General features: G+C 36.2%; 2 protein-coding genes across 2 annotated transcripts in view; one reads left to right on the top strand and one right to left on the bottom strand.

Annotated features, from left to right (window-relative positions):
- Positions 1-22: 22 nt before the first annotated feature.
- LOC139980779 (uncharacterized) lies at positions 23-13,992 on the bottom strand. Its single transcript, XM_071992709.1, has 8 exons — positions 13,832-13,992; positions 8,388-8,512; positions 7,449-7,553; positions 6,867-6,990; positions 5,158-5,483; positions 4,143-4,252; positions 3,268-3,357; positions 23-1,953 (listed from the first exon to the last, which is right to left on the bottom strand). The coding sequence occupies exons 1-8, from the start codon at positions 13,908-13,910 to the stop codon at positions 1,764-1,766; spliced, it is 1,149 nt and encodes a 382-aa protein (XP_071848810.1). The 5' UTR covers positions 13,911-13,992; the 3' UTR covers positions 23-1,763.
- Positions 13,993-14,207: 215 nt separating this feature from the next.
- The window catches only part of LOC139980775 (uncharacterized), a 71,863-nt gene continuing 65,831 nt past the window's right edge, over positions 14,208-20,239 (top strand). Inside the window, exon 1 of the mRNA XM_071992700.1 lies at positions 14,208-14,658. The gene's annotated coding sequence lies outside the window, so the exon portion shown is untranslated. The remainder of the gene's footprint in view (positions 14,659-20,239) is intronic.

A 20,239-nucleotide genomic window follows, 5' to 3' on the forward strand; every position in this document is an offset into this window, starting at 1 on the left:
GACAATATTTACACACTCAGTAAGGAAACTTAACTCATGAAATGTTTCTTGGTATACAGTAAAACTCGGCAAGGCTTGACATTGCATTGCTGCAAGTTCTTAAAGTTCCAGAGAAACAGTTCGTATCATATCAATGCAGCATCCATAATTCCTGACATAATGGACCTATATATGGACAAAAATTAAAACCTCTGGGCTCTTATATCTCTGAGCGTTTGCTTCATGGCATCCAGCTCTCTGAACAAGAAGAGATGGGTGGGTAATATGAAACTATGAAAACAAAGCTTCAATGTGAACAAAAAGAAGAAAAAGAGTATGATATCAAATAAACAGCTGAAGGAACATTTCATTTCCAAATACAGCACATGAACATGCCATTAGCAGAAATATGAATGGTCAGAAGTGACAGCAATAGACAAATTAACCTTGTTTGATAAATTTGGTTTTTAGCAACCGTTTAGGTTAAGCATTCTCATATTTCTGGTCATCAAGTGATAAATCCATTTTGCCAGGATTATGTATCTTAGAGCTTGTGGAAAGTGCATTTAAGATGTTTTAAAGTGTACTAAAGCAACCTCCAAAATTTGTTTCTTATTCACAGAGGGTTGATTATTGTTATTATAGTGTTATTTTACCACCCTCCCTAATACGTCCATTAAAATCTTCCCACTGTGTGACAAGTCTAGGTACATATGCTCTAGCAATATTACATCCCTACAGGCTACAGATGATATTTGTTTTGAAATTGAATATTTAGTTGATGTAAATATTGCTTTTTTCACTCGTGCAACAAAACATGCCATATATTTTATGCACATATAGGCAACACTACTAGCTTGCTCTATAAACTTCCAAATGGAACAAGGAATTATCTTAATAATTATTTTCATCTCATAGTAGGGAATGCTTTCATTTGTCCACAGGATCATAAAAATTGGATTGGTCATTGTTGTACTTAATTGAAATTTATGTACAGTACATCTTGTAAAATTAGATTGTAGATTGACAGTTGAATTGTGCCACATATAACCAATATCCTACCATGGTACTCCTCTCCAAAGAGGAATAAACACAATAAAAGCTTTTACCAAACCAAATTGTTTTTGCAAGAACTTAAGATATTTCAATATCAAACCTCATTCTTGCAGCAAACTTTCTTCACGTTGAAGTTAACTTCTTTTTTAGAAACATCAGAAGTGACACTTCAAAACCCATTTAGAACCTTGAGCAAGGGTGTAAAATACTGCAAATTATAACATTTAAAAGAAAAAAGTCGATGATGAACTAATATAGTTGTACTTTATACTGGCAGTTATAGTGAAACCACATCACCTCAAGAATGTTCAACATAAAATACATCCTCCAATGAAAATCTCTTCCCGACCAATTAAGATAAGAGTTATGTACATATCTTGGCTGAAGTCAATATTAATCTTCATCATTTACAAAATAGAAATGAACAGACTATTGACTTGGTTGGTAATTAAATTTGGTTACAAAACAGATTGTGGATTCTTCGTATCTGTCATTCAAACACATAGTACCACGCTGCACTGAGAGCCAAAGATTAAAAAATGTCTTCTGTCTTTAAAGATATCAATAGTTTGCAGAGGAAGAGTATATATTGAAGAAAGAAAAAAAAAAGTAATGGCTGGTAGAATTGTCCAAGGTCTATATGCAACATTAGCACAGCTGTTATTTAAAACCTGTTAAAACCTTTGGAATTCTCTCAGATTTGCTTTGGAATGTTGTACATTTCATATTCATGGTGTGAAGTCTGACATGCTGTTGAAACCACTGGCTGGGCTGTTTGGATTTGAGGGTGGACTCCTGATATTTTTGAATTTGTCCAGCATCTTGGTGTTAAAGATGGAGTTCACAGATGGGCTGGTCATCGGTGTCGTCATCAACCGTCTGGTCCTAGGGGTTGGCAGGGGCGTCCCATTGGGGGATCTAGGTGTACAAAGTGACAAGAAGTTCTATAAAAGAAATGTTCAGCTGTGTCTGTCATTATCCTTCTTTACGATTAAAATATCCACTGTTAATGAATGGATCTTTTTTACTCACATTACTTGTCATTATTTTGTCCCCGTTTCATGGACCTTGACAAATGTGAGGATTAACTGTTTGAAAATGTATTGTGGCATTATTGAGACATTGTGTATCATCTGTTTCAAATCACCAAATATTGTGAATATTGTAAATACATGTTTATACTTCAGAAATTTGCAAAACAGAGTTACTCATCATTTCTTTTGTTTGGTTTTGTTACTTAACCTTTTGGTTGACATTGTGACCCTGTCATATATGGACATCTCTGCTTGAAATAGAAACTTTGGTCAGGCCCAAGTATTAATGACATCACTAAGAGTGGAAATTTTAACTTTTAATGGGAAATTCTTAAGTTATTTAAATCGACTTTTATGCAAGAACATTATTTTCAGTACCTTATGGGAGAGCTGGAGGCATAAAGCTGCTTCACCAAGATTGGCCTAAAGAAATATGCCATTAGATAAAATTTAACCTTTCAAATATAAATGCTGTAACTTATCTGTCAAGTGAGAATTGTTCATTTCAAAACAATTTTATTTTTTTCGGTTAAAGTTTTGTTAACAATATATCTGGCAACATCATAGGGGAAATTACATCACCTTGGCAACGGAGATAAAATATCCTTTGTTTGCAAATGGAAAGTCATTTTGATGAAGCTGTCAGTTTACAGTACATTGTCTGTTAAGCAAACACTCCAAAGGAGAAAAAATAAAACAAAACTTCTCAGATGCAAAGCAAAATTAAATGGGGAAATCCTCAGAACTTTACCGCCTCAAATTATATGTTTATAATACGTTACAAATTTGTCAATAAGTCATCAAAGCGTGCTCTGTTATTATTTATGTGAAGTTAAGAGAATATGATTTGGTTGAATTATTAGACTTTATGTAACAAGTTTTCTTAATCATTGTTTAATATTAATAATATTTAGGCCTACACCAAAGGAGCTGAGTCATCATTAATATAGTCTTAAAGGAGCATTCCAGAGTGTAACATATTCCAAAGGTTAATATCTTAAAAAGTTGAATAGCTGTAGAAACATAACTAGCACCCCATTTTATTTCCTTATTTTAATCAATGGTGTACTATCTATATAAAGAGAAAGCAAGAAAAGAACTATCCTAAGAATAAAAGAATCTTTCTTTTCTTTGAACTATGACGTAGCAAGGCTAAACTTATGGCTAAATTCATCCTCTAAACCATTGTTGAACTCACTTGACTGAATCCACAGATCGAAGAAGTTTCCTGTCAAATGAGAGGAGTTCATCGTGGATACTCCCAACAGACGCAAGAGATGCTGTGGAACTGACAAGAAAAATATGGAATATTAAAATATATTAGATACTCAAAGACAAAAGAAAGAAGAACTGACCTATGTTATAACGGAACATCCTTTTCTTTTGTTATTTATCATTCAGAGATTCATAATATTTGGCCCAGTTGGCAATGACTTTACACTTATATAATTGCTGACACTTCAGCTATCCAATTAATTATGTAAAAAATTAATAAGGATGTAGTAGTTTTCCATTTTGAGAAAACTGGAAGACCAGACAGACAGACAAGTTCAAACCATTCCCTTGCAGTAAGGAAGTCAGATTGATCCATTGACATTAATTACTGGAAAGCCACCAACATTTCTTTTCCCATAAATATATTGAAATTCCTACCGACAGGGGAAGACATAAGAACTTTTCAAGTCTCATATTTCACATCATGATTCATTTTAAATTACAGCATGAATGTTAATACATAAATCCACCTTGCATTACACTGATCAGACAAACAAAGTTCTTTGAAACATTTCCCTGCTATTTGGAAACATTATCTCAACTTGACAGAACTGCTAACATTATTGTTTACCGGGTAAAAAGTTTCAAAACTCCTCTTCTTCGTCATATCTATCATCACAAACATCTGTTTTGTCTAGAATCTCTGTGAAGTCAACCGTAACCTTTGTTAAGAGCTTTGTTTTCAATTTCTACCGAAATCTATGTATTTCTCTAGCATTGTTGTTATATTTAACAGGATCTGGCCAAAACGCAACCCTACCAAGACCCAACCCCCCTCGGTAAGGATTTCATATTCACCCATGAAGTTTTGCTTCTCTCCTCAACTTCTTGGTCATGATTTTACCATCACTGACCGGTAAAGTCTGTTTATGTCTTCTGTCTGGTGTTGAGGGAGTTCGGTGTGATTTCTAAGTGTAGAAACATATGGATAGAGAACTTAAGTCATAACACCTAGAATTATGTATGACAAAAGAAAACACCTTAAAACATTTTCTTCTTCCCAACCGACACCACTCAACACACTCAAACATCACAATACAAATTTTTGCTTTACCAGAGGAAATTTACTTCCTAGGGTATTAAGTGATCATCAGCTGCACTTGTGAGTAACCTAGGACTCTTATTTCTAGAGCTTTGCCTCAAACCTCACATTAACACCTCAAACATGTGAAGAAAAATCCTGCTAGGATCAAGTTAGATCAGCTCCTCTTCCGATATTAATTTACCTACTCAAGCTTTTTTCAGTGGATAAGCTAGTTTTTTATTCTTTACTCATATTCAAGATAGCAACGAATGCTTGAAGTGATTTCATTTAACTTTAACAGTTTCCTGCAACTTATTTTCACCACTTTTGCTAAAATCTACTCGAAAATAGAAACACACACATATAGACTAATTACATTAATTAATATAAAATTCATAAAAGTCACTTTTTAACAATTCTACCTTCATTCATTCCTTTGACTTAATTATTTAAATTCACATTTGAAGTACCAAGAGTTGGTATGATGAGTACAATTTATATGAAAAGTGTTAGGAAGAATTTAAATATAAAATCTTGATGGCTCGCTTAACGAGGCTCCCTGAATATAAAACACAAAGAAAATGAAGTGAAAGATACTCAACACAACTACGAAAGACATAAACAACCTCCCACCAGCCCCCCCCCCCCCAAGCCCCAATCACACACATGCACAGAACTGGTAAAACTAATAGAACATAATGAAGTATTCTATCAGATGCCTCATGAATGACTTCAACTTGAGACAACAAATACTTCACTATCCTATTAAATTGACAATCTGAGACAAACCTTGTTGGTCGAATCCTTAAGAATCCCTGGTGCGGGTGGAGGTGGTGGTGGAGGGGGCGGGGGAGGAGGTGGTGACATTAAATTTTCTTCCGTTAGTTCCTTCTTCTGCTTTTTCGTACCCTTGTGAATTGAAGGTCGGCCAGTCGGAGACACAATGACTTTTTCTGAATCTTTCAGAGGACTCCCTTCTTGGGATGGTTTGAGTGTAGATGTAGGTGATACAGTCTCCTCTTTGCTATCGGTTTTACTCAATGATGATGATGACTTTTTCTTCTGTTTCTTGGCCTCCAGTCTCTTTGAGAATCTTGTGGCTTTTGGCTTGGACTCTGAGTGAATGGAAATAATAGCATTGACACAAATTTGATAACCGGCTACAGTAGTTGTGGACACATCTTTGATATGAAGAAGCTATTTAAACACTTTTGACTAAAAATTTTCTTTTATACTTTTTGACTGAAAAATCATGTGGTGTTGCATTTGTATATAGAGAGATACTATTGAGTACTTTAGTCTGCCTAAACACACATCCGCAATTGCTCAAACACACAAATAATATCACTGAAGAAGTTGAGTGACAATGATAGCTTTCTTAAAGCATGAATCAGGTTTTGACTCAGCTCCCAAATATCACACTAAGATGGATACACCATGATAGCTTTAGTTTCATACATGAACATATTTGTATTTCAATTACATAAACTTAACAAGCTAGACAAATTAAAGAATGATGGCTATATTGCAGTTATGTAAGTAACTCTTAACATTCGTTAGGTGAACTTACGTCATATTTCAAATGGATACTAGTCTAAATTTTAAGACAACAGGACATTTCATATTCATGTGGAATGTCTTGCTTCAAACATTTCCACTACCCACAAATGGTTGAGTCTCAACCAAAACTCATCTTTTCTTATCATGTATTTTAATGAATGATATTTTTGAACTTAATTCTGAACTTTCCTGTTCAATAATTTCCTGAGAAATTTACATTCAGATACCTTTCAAGTCAAGTGAAAATAAATCAAATTTACATATTATTATTAAACAAATATTCAATATAATTCCTCTGAAGTCAAATGGACAATACCAAAGTTGTACATTTCATTTGAATCTAAATCTAATACATCGACATAATAACTCCCCCTACCACCCCCCCTCCCCCCATCCATTTCATATTTCACATGAATGAAAACATCTGTCTAAGTGTTTAACAGTTAATTGACATTTTTGAAAAATCAGACAGAAACAAATATGAATAATGTAATCAGGGATGTGTTCAGGAATATGTGAGTGCCACGCAGATTTTTGAGGTGGTGTGTCCCACATCCTGGAAGAGGGGTCTTGGCAGGGGTTTAGGTGGCCAGCCGCCCAGCCATGTTTGCACTGCAGGTTTCACAAAATGACGGCCTTTTTCCATGCACAGATTGAAATATATATATGAAGCCGATTAAAGTTTTCTCAAGTTTTCAGTACTGAGTACGTAAATATATAGTTTTTTTTTTTTTTTTCGACTTTCCCTAATTTTACTAATCAAATCTCATATTGACTAACTAAACAGCTTGCATTTTACCCTCGGATACTTCAAAACACAAAGTTTTACCCCCACAAGGGTCCCTAAGGCAGACCCCTTGACCCCCGTCGTGTGGGGCGATCGCCAGGGCAAACTGCTGCATGGCGTGGGCACACCCCTGTGTGATTTCAAATATTACCTTGAGAATAGTTGAACACTTCACAAATGTCACTCTGAAATTTGTTGATTTCCTTTTTGCAGTCATCGTTTGTGATAGAATCTACGGCGTAGTCTTCACCTTGGAAGGCAACCAGCAACTTCACCTAATTGAGGTAGACAAAATATGCCAATTGCATTATTATATCAAAATCAGAGAAATAAATTCAAACTAAGTTATTAAAGGAAAGCTACATAAAGCAGTGAAGTATAGAAAACAAAGTCGGAGAAACATATAGGATCAGATAAGTTAATATGAACTTGATAAGCTGAAGTTGCACATTTTGCGAGAGCCAGATAGATATAGCTTTCTAACTACCATAAAAACATGACTTTCAAAGTTTTAAATCTTCTTAAAAAAAAATTTTAAGATTTTCTAAGATTATAAGGCACCTTGTTGCACAGTCATCAGAAATACCAGCTTAGAACTAAACTGGCAAGATAAACATTTAAAACTACTTCATTATGCAGAATATGCTGCATTTCATTACCATTCCCTGATATAATTGGGTAGTCGTCGATGATGGTTAGATGTAATTAAATTTGAATGACTTCAGCGACTTACTTTTATGAATGAAAGAAGACCAGCATTTTCCTCTTCCTCAAGTTTTCTCTTTGCTATTATTCTTTTATACACTTCTGGATTTTTCTCCACAAAGCTCATCAGCTCCTGAAGCAATATAAGAATTAAGATAAAATAGCTTTAGTCCTCTGAATCTTACCTCCACCAGGGCAAGTGTAATTGTTACTGTCTGTAGATCATGAATGATGGTAATATATATATATGTGTAGTGTATCATGCAGTACATTACCTTGTGATTATAATGTACCCAACCCTTTCTGGCCACCAAACGAAGAATAATGCTTTTCCACAAGGATATCGACATGGATGACAACTGAAACAGAACTTCCTAATCTAATTTGTACATATTATAAAATGAATGGAAAACTGACCAGGAGAATGCAAACAATTTTTTGAAAGAGTTGAATTTCACATTATAAGACTCTTCCTCATCGTCATAGTTTTTGGATCAAATATTGAATGAAATTGTAGTGTTTTTTTTTTTTTTTTTGCAGTGTGATCTCAGTTCAACATTCCAATCCTGGGTCAAATGTTAACCTGAAATATTACACTAAAATCCTTCCTTCTTCATCATATTTTAGGGTCAAATACAGAATGAAATTGCAGGGTGATCTCAGCTTTTTAAGGTCAACAATCTAATTCTGGGGCAAGTTCTAGCCTTAATATTACATTCTCAAGTATTACATTTTGTGCAGTTTAACAGTCTCACACAATCTTTCATCCTGCAGAGAGATTGTCATAATCTATGTGTTCAATCATTCTGTGTCAATGCTCACATTTAAAGAAGAAATTTGCAGATTTCTACACTCGTGTGGTTTTAAAAATCAGATATGGAATATTTTCAAGAATAAATTAGCTTCTTCAATAAATGTTTTAATAAAATATTAGTCATATGTTCTATTCTTGAAATTCATAACAAACCTTCAGGGCATCATGAGTTGTACGAGCCATCTCATGTTCATATTCTTCCTCAGAGAGTTGCACACAATATCTCTGAGATAAAGGAGTGGCTGCATCATACTCTCCAAACTGCTCCATAGTTGATTCTGTTCAAATATGGAAACATTGCAAACGACAAATGAGAAACATTTCAGCAATCATTTTATGTTGGTCTTTCAATGTCTGGCAGGCAAATGGGGTAAGCCTTGTCCTACACCTAATAGTATTACTTGCCTGCTGATTACAGTATATGATTTAGTACTAAAGGATCAGTTGTAAATATTTGTTAATACTTAATTCTGTACATTAGGCTAGGGACAATCTGAACATGTAATTAGTGGTACCATACAGAATGTTAACTCTTTGGTAACATGCCTATATCAAATTCCAATGTTTCTGGGAGTCAAGTTAACTTTCAAGCAGGAGTTCATCCAAGTTTTGCTGCTGACATGGCCTAGTTAACTTGGGCTATGCAACTCCATTAATATATTGTAATAATTTTCACTTGGTAGGATGGTGACTTCGAAGTTCGGACACCTAAGACTTAAAACAACCCAAAACTAAATGTTCTGGTATAAATCACCAGAAAATATACTTCATATGGTGGGAGAATTGTGTTATAGTACGATACACGGCCAAACTTTCTTTCCTGCAAACTGTTTTCACATTGTTTTCCAAGAAGATTCTTCGTGATTGTGGAACTGGTATTTCTTTGCTAGAGTATTGCGAAGTTCGGACACGCAACCCACAGTGTGGCGATGGTGATAAAATTGGTGGCGCAGTTGCTCTTTCAGTAATTATAACAGACTTCATAGATCTTCGTCATTTTATTGACAAATATGTAAGTAATTTCTTGCACACGGGTCATTTTGGAGAGAAAATAACTGTAGCTTCGTACGTTTTGGTGAAATTTGGCTCTTCCTGTAGGATTTCATGGTGAAATCGTGTGTTTCTTAGGGGTGGCCGATCTTCGCAGTATGCCGAACTTCGCACTACTGACTATACTTCATTATTGAAAATATGTTCAACAACATAAGCCTGCAGATTCTGGTCTCCTGGTACTTTGTATTTGTGTGCACAACTCCATCACCCAGGCCTAACGTTTACTTATGTACCAGTAACAGTTCTATGGAGTATGGGTGGAGTGCCTGTTAACTTACAAGTTACGGTTACACCTACAGTACCAAGTACCATGATAGTGCAGACCTAATCCAATACTTAGTAGGTTGATGATAATTGGCAATAGTCTATAGCACTACCTTGACCTACAGTAGAGTAAATATGTGTTATCCTTACTATTAGTACTGTTAGGGCTTATCCTATTTGAGTTAGCAAGTAATACTTAGTGTAATAAAGAATTAGCCTAAGCGCTATTGCAACCCATAGGTTAGGCCTAACTTAGGGGCCTTAGGCTTGTATCTCTCACGAGCGTTTAACTTGAGATTAAAACGTTAACGTTCGAGTTAGTCATAGAAGCATCCAGCTTGTATAATAATTTACCCTTAGTAGCGTTCTATTAATTGGTGACTTTCGCAATTCGTCTACCATAAGATATTACAATCTTATGTTCATGTCCATTAAACATTCCCCAAATTGAATGTGGATAGAATTCGGGAAAACGAAGGAAAGAAAAATAAAAACATTTGAATCTACCGCTATATGGGTGGTCAGAATTCGGCCTCTCAATCTGCTGCCGAATTAGCTATATTTGCTCACACTTGCTGCGGTGCTAGAGGGCTCTCGCTATTCCCAAGGTAACAACTCGGTGATAAACGTTAATTAACAACGTAAATATTATTGTCATGTACTTTCTTACTTATCAGGAAAGTGTTACCCTGAGTAATAATGTCTCTAAAATAAGCTTAAGACAGTGCCAGATTAGGTAGGTGAGTATTTTGGTAATTACTAACATTGTGGAATCCTACTTAAAATGAAGTTCCAGAGGTTGCTTTTCTGCCTTTTCGCAAGGAGACTTGAATAATAAATAAACAAATTGAGAAATTCCATGACTTAAATTTTGAGATTTTTGTTGTTGTAAGAAATTCGACGATAAACCAACTTTGAGAATTTTTGCAAATATGCCCAGCTAAAATAAATAGTGTCACTGTAGCAACATATTATATACTGCAATATCTCACTTAGCTCACTTTATATTTGTTTTAAAAAGACAACAAAATATGTCATTGATATTAAGAACGCTTCCTGTTCAATACAGAAGTGGCTGTACTATCATCAGCATAGAACAACACAAATATCAAATTTACATCCACAATTCACCTTTATTATTATTTCGTCTTATTTTGGAGGATGATAATGTAGTAAGACAAAAATTATAACGATTAATATAAGAAAATAATGATATAAATATTTATAGAGAGAGAGAGAGGAATGGAGAGAGGGGAGGGGGGCAGTTAACAAACAAAAACTAATCAAGGATCATGTGATGATTTATCTGTGAAGATAACAGAGCCGTATATACGGCTCTGGAAAATAAATCGTTTAAACTCTGTATACGACTCTGAGGAATAATAGAGTTCCTTTATACTGAACTCTAAGGAATAATGCTCTAGAGCGCCCTCTTTAAAGAAGTTACATGAAGGCCGCTTGTGCATGCTGAGATTCGAAACTTTCGCAGCCTGAAAAGATTGACGAGTTGTCCGTGATTGACGGCAGTGTCCCAATTTCCTTCAAGACTATATACACTGATTCTACTTAGTAAACAACATAAGGTGTACGATGCATTGTTGCAACTGTACATATCTCCCTTTTGGACGTGTGGGCTGTGAAAGGCGGAGGAAATCGCCCCGGGGGGAGCAAGGGCGGCGGAACCGGGGGGACACAGGGGGCACGTGCCCCCCCACTTTTCCTTAGGTTAAAAATGTGCCCTTTTTCTACATAAAAATTAAGGTGTCTCAAGTTAGCAATTAGAGGCCAGGGAACCAGAATGAACACTCGGGAAGGGCCGTTTCCGGCCATCTGAGGGGTTTGTAAAACCAAAAATTTTCTTGTACGCTCCGCGCCAACCGGTGGTGGCGCTCCGCTCAGATAGTCGTGCATACAACTTTGCAAATCCTGGCTACGCCCTGACTTTTAATGAATTTCTGTGGGTCAAACTCAAAGCTATTTCGAATGGCAAAAAATTGTTAAGACATTAACAAGAAATAAACTCTAATTCGGAAGATTCCTACATTAGCAACTAGCATGATTTCACCTCATTTTGTCTCAAAAGAAAACTTGTTCCTTGTTTCCCAATTTGCACATTGGATATCGCAGTGCTATATGCATATTTTCCTTGAGGGGGGGGGGGGGGGGGGAGGGCGTTGATGGAGTGATGTGTATACGCAAATGAGATAATACAATAAGAGTTATAAAGGGTACTAAATATAAGGCTGCATCAGTCCAATCGAATTTCTGCAAAGTGCCCTTTGATGTCGGTGCCCCCCCAGATTAAAAGTGCTTCCGCCGCCCTTGGGGGGGAGTCACACAACATGAATTAAATGTAAGTAGAATCAGTGTGTTAACATCTATTCTTTAAGGAAATTAGGAACACCATGAAATATTCATTTGAGCGACAGTCTATAACAGTTGGTAACTTATAATATTGATATGTTTTATATAGTCCATACACAAAACGAACGGTAACAAAGTGAGTGATAAAAACGACGACAACGGCCTTCGTTCATTCATTGTGCAACGCTAGTCGCATGCGCCGGTGCATCCGTTCGCCATGCGCTACCGTATACTGTTAAATTTATAATAGGCCTTCTTAAAACAATCTTTTCTTTAATAAAGCAGCCAGTTCGATCAAACCAATATATCTGTTTACGAAAAACTAAATATTGAGTGTAAATATAGCCTTATATACTTTACGGTGAAAGTGACAATTAAGTGACTTATTTTTGCTTCGAATGTTTGCAAGGAAACCATTAAAGTTGTATTAATGATAACGAGCTTTGGCATATAAGTTACACTGAATAATTTCATGACGGTCTAATTCCTGTGAGCTGTTTATTTTTCTTGGGGGGGGGGGGTCAGTGGCGGAGCGTCCACAAAGCCCATGGGGCGGATCCCCCCCCCCGACTGACTAAAATGGACTGCTGGCGCCCTTTTCAGCTTTTTACCACTTTTTACTTATTCGCGATTATTGACTTTTTTATTGCGCTCACATCTAGGCCTACCTATTGACATTTGTTGTGTAATTTTCGGACAAAATGCTCTAAGGGCGGTCTTTAATTATCGGCACTTCCGTTGTACGAAACTAGTAGGCCTACTTACAAGAACTGTACGGTGTTTTCGTTCTATTTTTAGACGAAACGCCACGCGCAGTGGCTGAAATAGTAATAGGCTAAACACCAGCATAATAAATAATAATAAAAACCGGCATGCAGTGTACGTTATACGCCGCTCCATGATCAGTGTGTTGGAATGGGTCATTTCCGGCGATCTAGGGAGTATCTTTACTCAAAAAAAATTATGTACGCTCCGCGCCAATCTGTGATGGCGCTCCGCTTAGATAGTGTCGAAAGCGCCCTACTTACCATTTCGCCCCCTGACCAATACCCCTATAGCTCCGCCACTGGGGGGGGGGGGTCTGTACCCAAAAGCGATCTGCGATAGGTTAATGTGACAATTTCCCATGTTAATGTATAGCTCACGTTTATAAACTGAATTCTATAAACATATATATAGTTTTTTTTGGGGCGGTGTGGCTGTGTTTTGGTTTTTGCATACCCACTATAGCAGCACATATAGCAGCACAGCGTTACGAAAGCCTGACACGATCGAGACAAAGGCTCGGTGTACGTCGGTAAATAAAAAGAAAGTCTGTAGGACCGTAAGTAAATATGTTTATCATGTGTGTGCTATGGCATAATTATAGCCTAATGATGCCGTGTCAAGTTTTATTTACACGTTTTCAGTTTATTTATGTACCCTCGTAAAATTTGGATCGAGTTATGTATTGTGTATTAAGTTGATTTCAACTTATTAACTTCAAAGCCAATGGGGAAGCCAGCAAGATCTTGACAGCAGCTGAATATCTCAATATATCACAAGTTGCTTACGATTTTTGTGTATATGTGAGTGCATATTGAGAGAAATAAGTCTTGCTTTCGATATAGAAACATTATAAGGTAAGTTATATTGTCAGTAATTGAAATGCGGAATTTTGATGCGATTTTTTGGCAGGTCCGTGACCAGGCTGGGGAATTCGAAGGCTGTGCCACCAGACTACTGTGTTTCCCCATTTGAACCACCATGATGTGGGCAAAAACACGACAAATTGCAGGCACGAGTATTGTACTCCAAGTTGTTGTTCTCGTCCTAGTAAACTACCAAATGTTGACCCTCGTGTTTCAACTCATAATTCTTGGCTATGAGACTTTATGGTTAGGTTTTGAACGGATGAAAAAAAGACCCACACTAACCATAATTTATCGGAGGTGAATGCGGGATTACGTATCCGGTTTGTACTTTCATGAGAGCCTTCTCTATATATAAACACATTAGTTGATGAAAATGAACGTAGTTATCGTCATAATTTTGTTGAAATTTGCAGACGTATGCAGCTTTGAAAGGTGCACCGGTATATTTCAGCAAAATATTTCCAAAATTTGCCGTGGTGCTGAATAATCATGTGTTATATTCACCCATTTTCTAGGAAAGAATAACGGGATTTTTTGGTTGACGTCACTGTTGACAAATCTCGAAACATGAAAACACAGCCTTCTTTTTGGCAATTTTACAAAAGGCGCCACCATCTCATCTCCGCTCAGTTCAGCTCAGCTGGGTAGTTTAGTGCATGATACTTGCAGATACAATGTTTTGCGGTTGTGTTCTGTGGTAGTGATTACAGGATTAGGATCGAGTTTTTATTTTATCACAGAGTTTTGTATAGATATAGACCAATCAACATGATGGGTTGAATTTAGAGATTTGATTGTAAACATCTATTTGTATATTTGTAAAAGTTTGGCGTGTTTTCATTCCCTTTGAAGATTATTTCCCCACCTCACTTGGCTAAAATCGTGTGCCTTGTTTGTCAGTAGTGTACAGTAATCTCCTAATGTCAATTGATATAGGTCCCGGCTAAGCAGACCCTTTCAAAACGAGTGAGAGTGCATTGCAGTGATTTAAAATTTGTAATTTGGATTACGAAGTTATTTACTTTGTATCAGTTGGGGACTTTACTTGGATTTTAACTACGAATGAAGACAGGTTCTTTCAACTACAGCGCATTAACCATGTATTTCCGGTAAGTTTGTTAGTATAGACTTTTTCTTTTTGAAGTTTGCATGTAACTTAAAAAAAAAAAAATCAACAAGGGCCTTTCGCTGACTGACCTTATGCCTAAACTAAAGTAAGTTATGGCTAGGCTAGACTTGTCTGTGTTACTTTCAGGTTACATGTCCTACTCCTACTAGCCTATTCCTAAAGGAAAATTAGAGTAGACCTAGGCAGAACTAGTATTGGCTTAGACTCTAACTTGGATACAGGCTACTTTCATTTAACCAACCCCAAATGTGTAATGTCTAGCTTGTATTCTTAACAAACTGTCATCTTTAAAGATTGTTACAAGTTTACACTACAGAGTGGGCCTACAGTACTTTCGACCTTGAATTAGAATGATAATTTGGTGTTGGATTTGGATTTGTTTAGAGATGGAAAATGCCTTGCGGTTGGCTGTAAAATGATTGTTTAAGTTTGAAAGCAAATGATCATATTGTTTAGTCCACATTTTAACCTTTTTTTGCAAGAGGGGAGGGGGGTGGCAGGGGGGATGAAGATGGATTGTCCTGAATATTTAACTCAATTAGTTCACTGCATATGATAATTAGGTTAAATGTTACTTGTTTGGTAGCATTAATGCAAGTGTATGTGATGTAAACGATTGATTAACATCACTGAATCTTACAATATATTTTGTGAATCACAATCCTCAACTTGGAACATCCAAACCTTAACATGAGCACAAAGCAAAATTAAGTTTTGTCACATAATTAATCATGATTCCTTTTTATTAATTTATGAGAAATATCACCAATAAAATACTCCTTTGTGTCCATTGCCCTTAACACTTGTGATGTTACTGTTACTCACTGAGTAACCTTCCCCTACTGTATTAACCTGAATTGCTTCTTTGTCCTACTGTACATTTATGAGACTTGTTCTGACTACAGACAAGTGTAACAGAAAGATTTATCAAAGGGAAGCAGATTAACTTGAACCCAGTGAGCATTTCCTGTTTTTTGTACATCTGAGATGATCAACATGCATCTAAAATTAATTTGCAGATATTGAAGACACAAATCCCAGTCCTTCTAGCCAGACTTTATCATTCGTCCATTTAAGCAAGTCATTTGAAATGTAGATCAGTTAGCCATAATCAATTTTGAAAGTGCTAGATCTCATTCCAGGATGGTGATGACTTGCCCAATTGATTTTCCATATTATATTGCTTAATTAATTGTAGTACAATGAAACAGTGAATTACTGTACAGCATGGGTTTGTACAGTATGTGTTTGGGGTACATGTGCTCTTGATAAGTGCTGGTGTTATAACCTTGTGTGAGATGATGTACATACATGTGAACACTGCAGTAACATGCATGTAACGCTGTCATATGTTATCTACAAGTTAATTGTGTCGATAGAATTAATGCTGTCAAAATGTTTTTGAAGATCTAAAGCCTCCTTAGCAGTACGAACATCGTTGGCTGATAGTACAATGATAAATTGTATCAACATTTAATAGCGAAACAAAAGTAAAACTTCAGGGGAACATAGCAAGTCTTGGTTACAGTATTGTGTTTGCTGTTTCAAGTTTTGCTCTTTCACTTTAACTTCCTCAGAAAACTTAAAGGAGTAATGGCATGAGGGGAGATTCCAGGAAATGATTTGTTATGTAACTTTATACATCATTCGCACATACAATGAATTACTACTAAGGGATTTTTCTAGCTATAGTTTAATTCTTTTCCCTAAACATTAGAAATGAGCTAACTCTGTGCACTGAAAGATCACATTTGTACCACATATTTTAAACCGTTAAAGTGAATGTGTGAAATCAAAAGTGCACATGTTTGTCACTTTGCCTGGTTCCTTTCATAAGCTCTTTAAAGTGTCCCAATCAAAAGCAATTGGAGCAGAGGTGACATTTCCGTTCTCTAGGACCAAAGGATGTTTTCATAGCTAACGGCAGACTAGATTTTGAGGATTCTGAAACCAGCTGGCGAATTTAAAGACGTGATTGTGCATCACCCTGGAAGAACTATTGTATTTCGAAAGGGATACAATACAATGGATTAAATAGAGTCTGCTCAAAACTTGAACATATGGCGTTCATGCAACAGTGATCATTGAATGTTGATGATATAAATAAATGATATTATTGTACATATTTTGAGCATAATTTTTGCACAAATTCTTGATATCGATTCTTGATGGCATTGACGCTGTATGCCATCTGCTTGGTGAGTTGACCCCAGAGTGTGTAGTATACTGTATGTAGGGAACACATGTCTTGGCAATACAGTTGTGTGGACTAACTGTATATGTCCAGGGAGTTGTTCCATAACAACTCCCTGGTATGTCCATGCAGAACCATCACACAAGTTTGTGTATAGTTGATAGTCTTCACAGACACACACCATCTGCCATTTATCATCAGGTGATGACTGTAAGGCTGAAGCAGGGAGCAGCTACTCTTGTGAAATACAAGGCTGTCTGTCCTCTGTGGTCTGTTCTTCCTTAGGCAATTTCAATGGCTTAGTAGCATGACAAGGAGGGGTGAAAAGGCATTAATTACAAAAAGAATCACTCCAGAGACCAGAAAGTTATCCGATTTTTTTTTCTTGGGTGGGGGGGGGGGTCAGTGGTTTGCTTACAATCTGTTGAAATGAAAAGATGTCACATACATGAGAAGCATGAAGGTCTTGCCTTTGAGTTGCACACACAAGACTAACTAACTTCTAAACAGGAGCTGGGTGAAGAAAGAAAGTACATAAAACTACTGTACTCTACTTCCAGCCAATCACATTCACAAAATAGATTTGGTCAGAAGTTGGGTTACATTACATTCCAGTCAGTTTGCAGCAACATTATGCCTCTTGGAAATCAATAAAAGCAAGGTTAAAAGTGGCTAATCTGCATCCATACACAATCATAAAAGGCAATCATACAGTGGGTTTGTGATATTACAACATACAGTATGCTTAGACTTAGTACAATGGAGTATGGACCATCTGAGTCATGAAGTTTACAGTACATGCAAATATTCCTATTTTGCTTTATGAACCATTCACTATTTATTTATCTTAGTGCCTGGTTTTGAACTTTGAACTAACATGAAAAACATTGAATAAACAAATAGTGCAGCTAAATGATGGATCAAATTTGTTACATGTTTTCCTCTGAGGAAAACGTAACTACTGTAGTTTCTGTTTGTAGAGCACAGTACATGCCTTCTGAATCACTTGTGCACTGAAGCTTTAACAACTTTAGGTATATATCTTGTGGTGTAAAGTTCGCCTGACCTGTAAATTTTTTATCTTTAGAATTTAGCATTTTTGTAACATGGTCTAGTTGTCTCTCCTCGCTTGAGATGATGATTACCCATAACTGTAACTCTACACGGTCATTTAGATTATTTCTAGTTTCAGTCGGTAGCAGTATTCCACTAAAGGGTGATTTTAGGCAGAATTTTAGGCCTCATATGTCATAGTTCTAGAAAAGAAAATTAATATTAAGTGGTTTTAATGTGAACTGTAATGTAGCTATACCAATTTTCAAAATGTTGACCTAGATAAAATATGCTACATTTCAGGAATGCTCCTTTATATTAAGGCTAAATTGATTAATGTTTGGCTCTGCTAAGTGGAGGCCTTAAAATGGTTTTATATAAAATGTTATTCTACATGTATTGTTCCATAAATTCTAAACTGCTGAGCATTTATCTGGATCAAACAGCAAGGGGGAGTAGTTGAACATTAACACTTAGATCTAACTTCTCTGAATCTCAACTAATTGACATAGCTCATGAGATAAATGTTGTAAAGTCACATTCGCATAATTTTGCAAAGTCTGTTGAGAGTGACAATTGTATTGTATTGTTTGTACAGTACTGTTCTATATGATAACACTGTATACATAGTGTTTGCAGATAACCATTAATCAGTAATGTTATGTGTACTCTGCCTGTCATCAACACATTAAAGACACATTTAAAATTATCGCACAGCAGCTACTGTAGGAGTCTAGGACAGTACATTGAGTGTTTCCACTTACATCACACACACACTAATATATATCAGTCTGTCTGTATGTGCTCTCTCATATTCTTCAAAATTTATTCAAAGCTGAGAGCTCTGTTCTGTCTAAAGATTCTCTCCATCAATGAGTAATTTTACTGACAGACGGATCCCTAAAGACTTAAAACAGACAACTTCATTGTATCTTGAAGACTTTACTGTGTATTGCAGAGTAGCAGCAGTCCATGCAGTTTGTTTCCTATATTGGAATCAGAACGAAAGAAGAGAAATGGGAGAAGACATTCACAGATCAATGGCGTATTTTCACAAAAACGGAAATAGCACATAATCTCTAAAACATTAATGGTATTGTCATTTGTGGTTTGGTTTGGTTCAAGGTAGCAGACAGGATACAATTAAATGTTCAGTACTTCTAAAGGAGCTTGAATAGCTGTCTATCGAAAACTAAACAAGATTAAGTCTAAATATAACAGTCAGATGTACTTAAGAATGCTAGCTTCAACGTGGCCACAAATTTGGTGTTACATATGCAGTTTATGGCAAATGTATAAGAGAAGTACAGGAAGGTACTTGAATACAGTACAGACTACTTTTGGAGTCTTTGCTTTATAGATATTACACTAAGAATGGTGAAATAAGGCAAAAATGTCAGAGGTCTACTATATATGCAAAACAGACTACTTCAGTTGTTACTATGGATTTTGCACCAACAAGAATGATGAAATAAGGCAAAAACTTCAGAGGTTTGCTACTGTATGTATATATGCAAACATTACTTGTGTTAGATTTAAGGAAGTTGTGGGCCACGTACCTTTTCAGGATCAGATTAAATGTAGATTAATTTGCTAAGTACTGTAGAAAATCTCATCCGAATTGTTATATTCCACTACTGTATGTACAGTAGTCTAAACAGACATACTGTTACTGTATACAATATGTAATTTAGGTCGATTCTTTGTTTTCATACCTGTTTCCTCACAATATGAGCCCTTTCCCTCTACAATACAGTGTCTAGATTGAACTTTCTTTCAGAATGAGCGATAAATCCATATTTACTGCACTCCTCTCTTACCTGCCTTGTCTCTACTGTAATGCACCTATGCAAAGTACGCATCTACCTAGCCAAATAGCTGGTAACATTTTAGCACTGTGCCCCCTTGACCCGCCTCTGGGTCATCGCCTATCCCCGCTTCCTTCCGAATCTATCATTTGTGAAGTAAATAGAGCCTAATCTGGTGATAAGTCTCTCTCATTTAAAATCACATTTTTCATACGTTTCTAAAGTTTTGGAATTCCATCGTCTGGAAGAAGCCTTCCCATCAAGCTGTTCGAGTAATCAAAGTCTTTCTTTCGTTATCCATAAATCCATTTATGTATATGAATACACATGATGTGATCAAAGTTATAACCCAACACCATAAAAACAGCCATAAAAAAGTTAAAGACTCACTTATTACCGTAGGATCAGCCAGATTGATGTTAGTCAAGTAGATCTCTTAGACTCTTACTGTAATTTATAGATTAATTGACAGCTGGGATCCAAGTTGTACTGTATGTACAATGATT

The sequence above is a fragment of the Apostichopus japonicus genome, chromosome 15 (assembly GCF_037975245.1).
Source record: "Apostichopus japonicus isolate 1M-3 chromosome 15, ASM3797524v1, whole genome shotgun sequence".
NCBI classification, from domain to species: Eukaryota; Metazoa; Echinodermata; class Holothuroidea; order Aspidochirotida; family Stichopodidae; genus Apostichopus; species Apostichopus japonicus.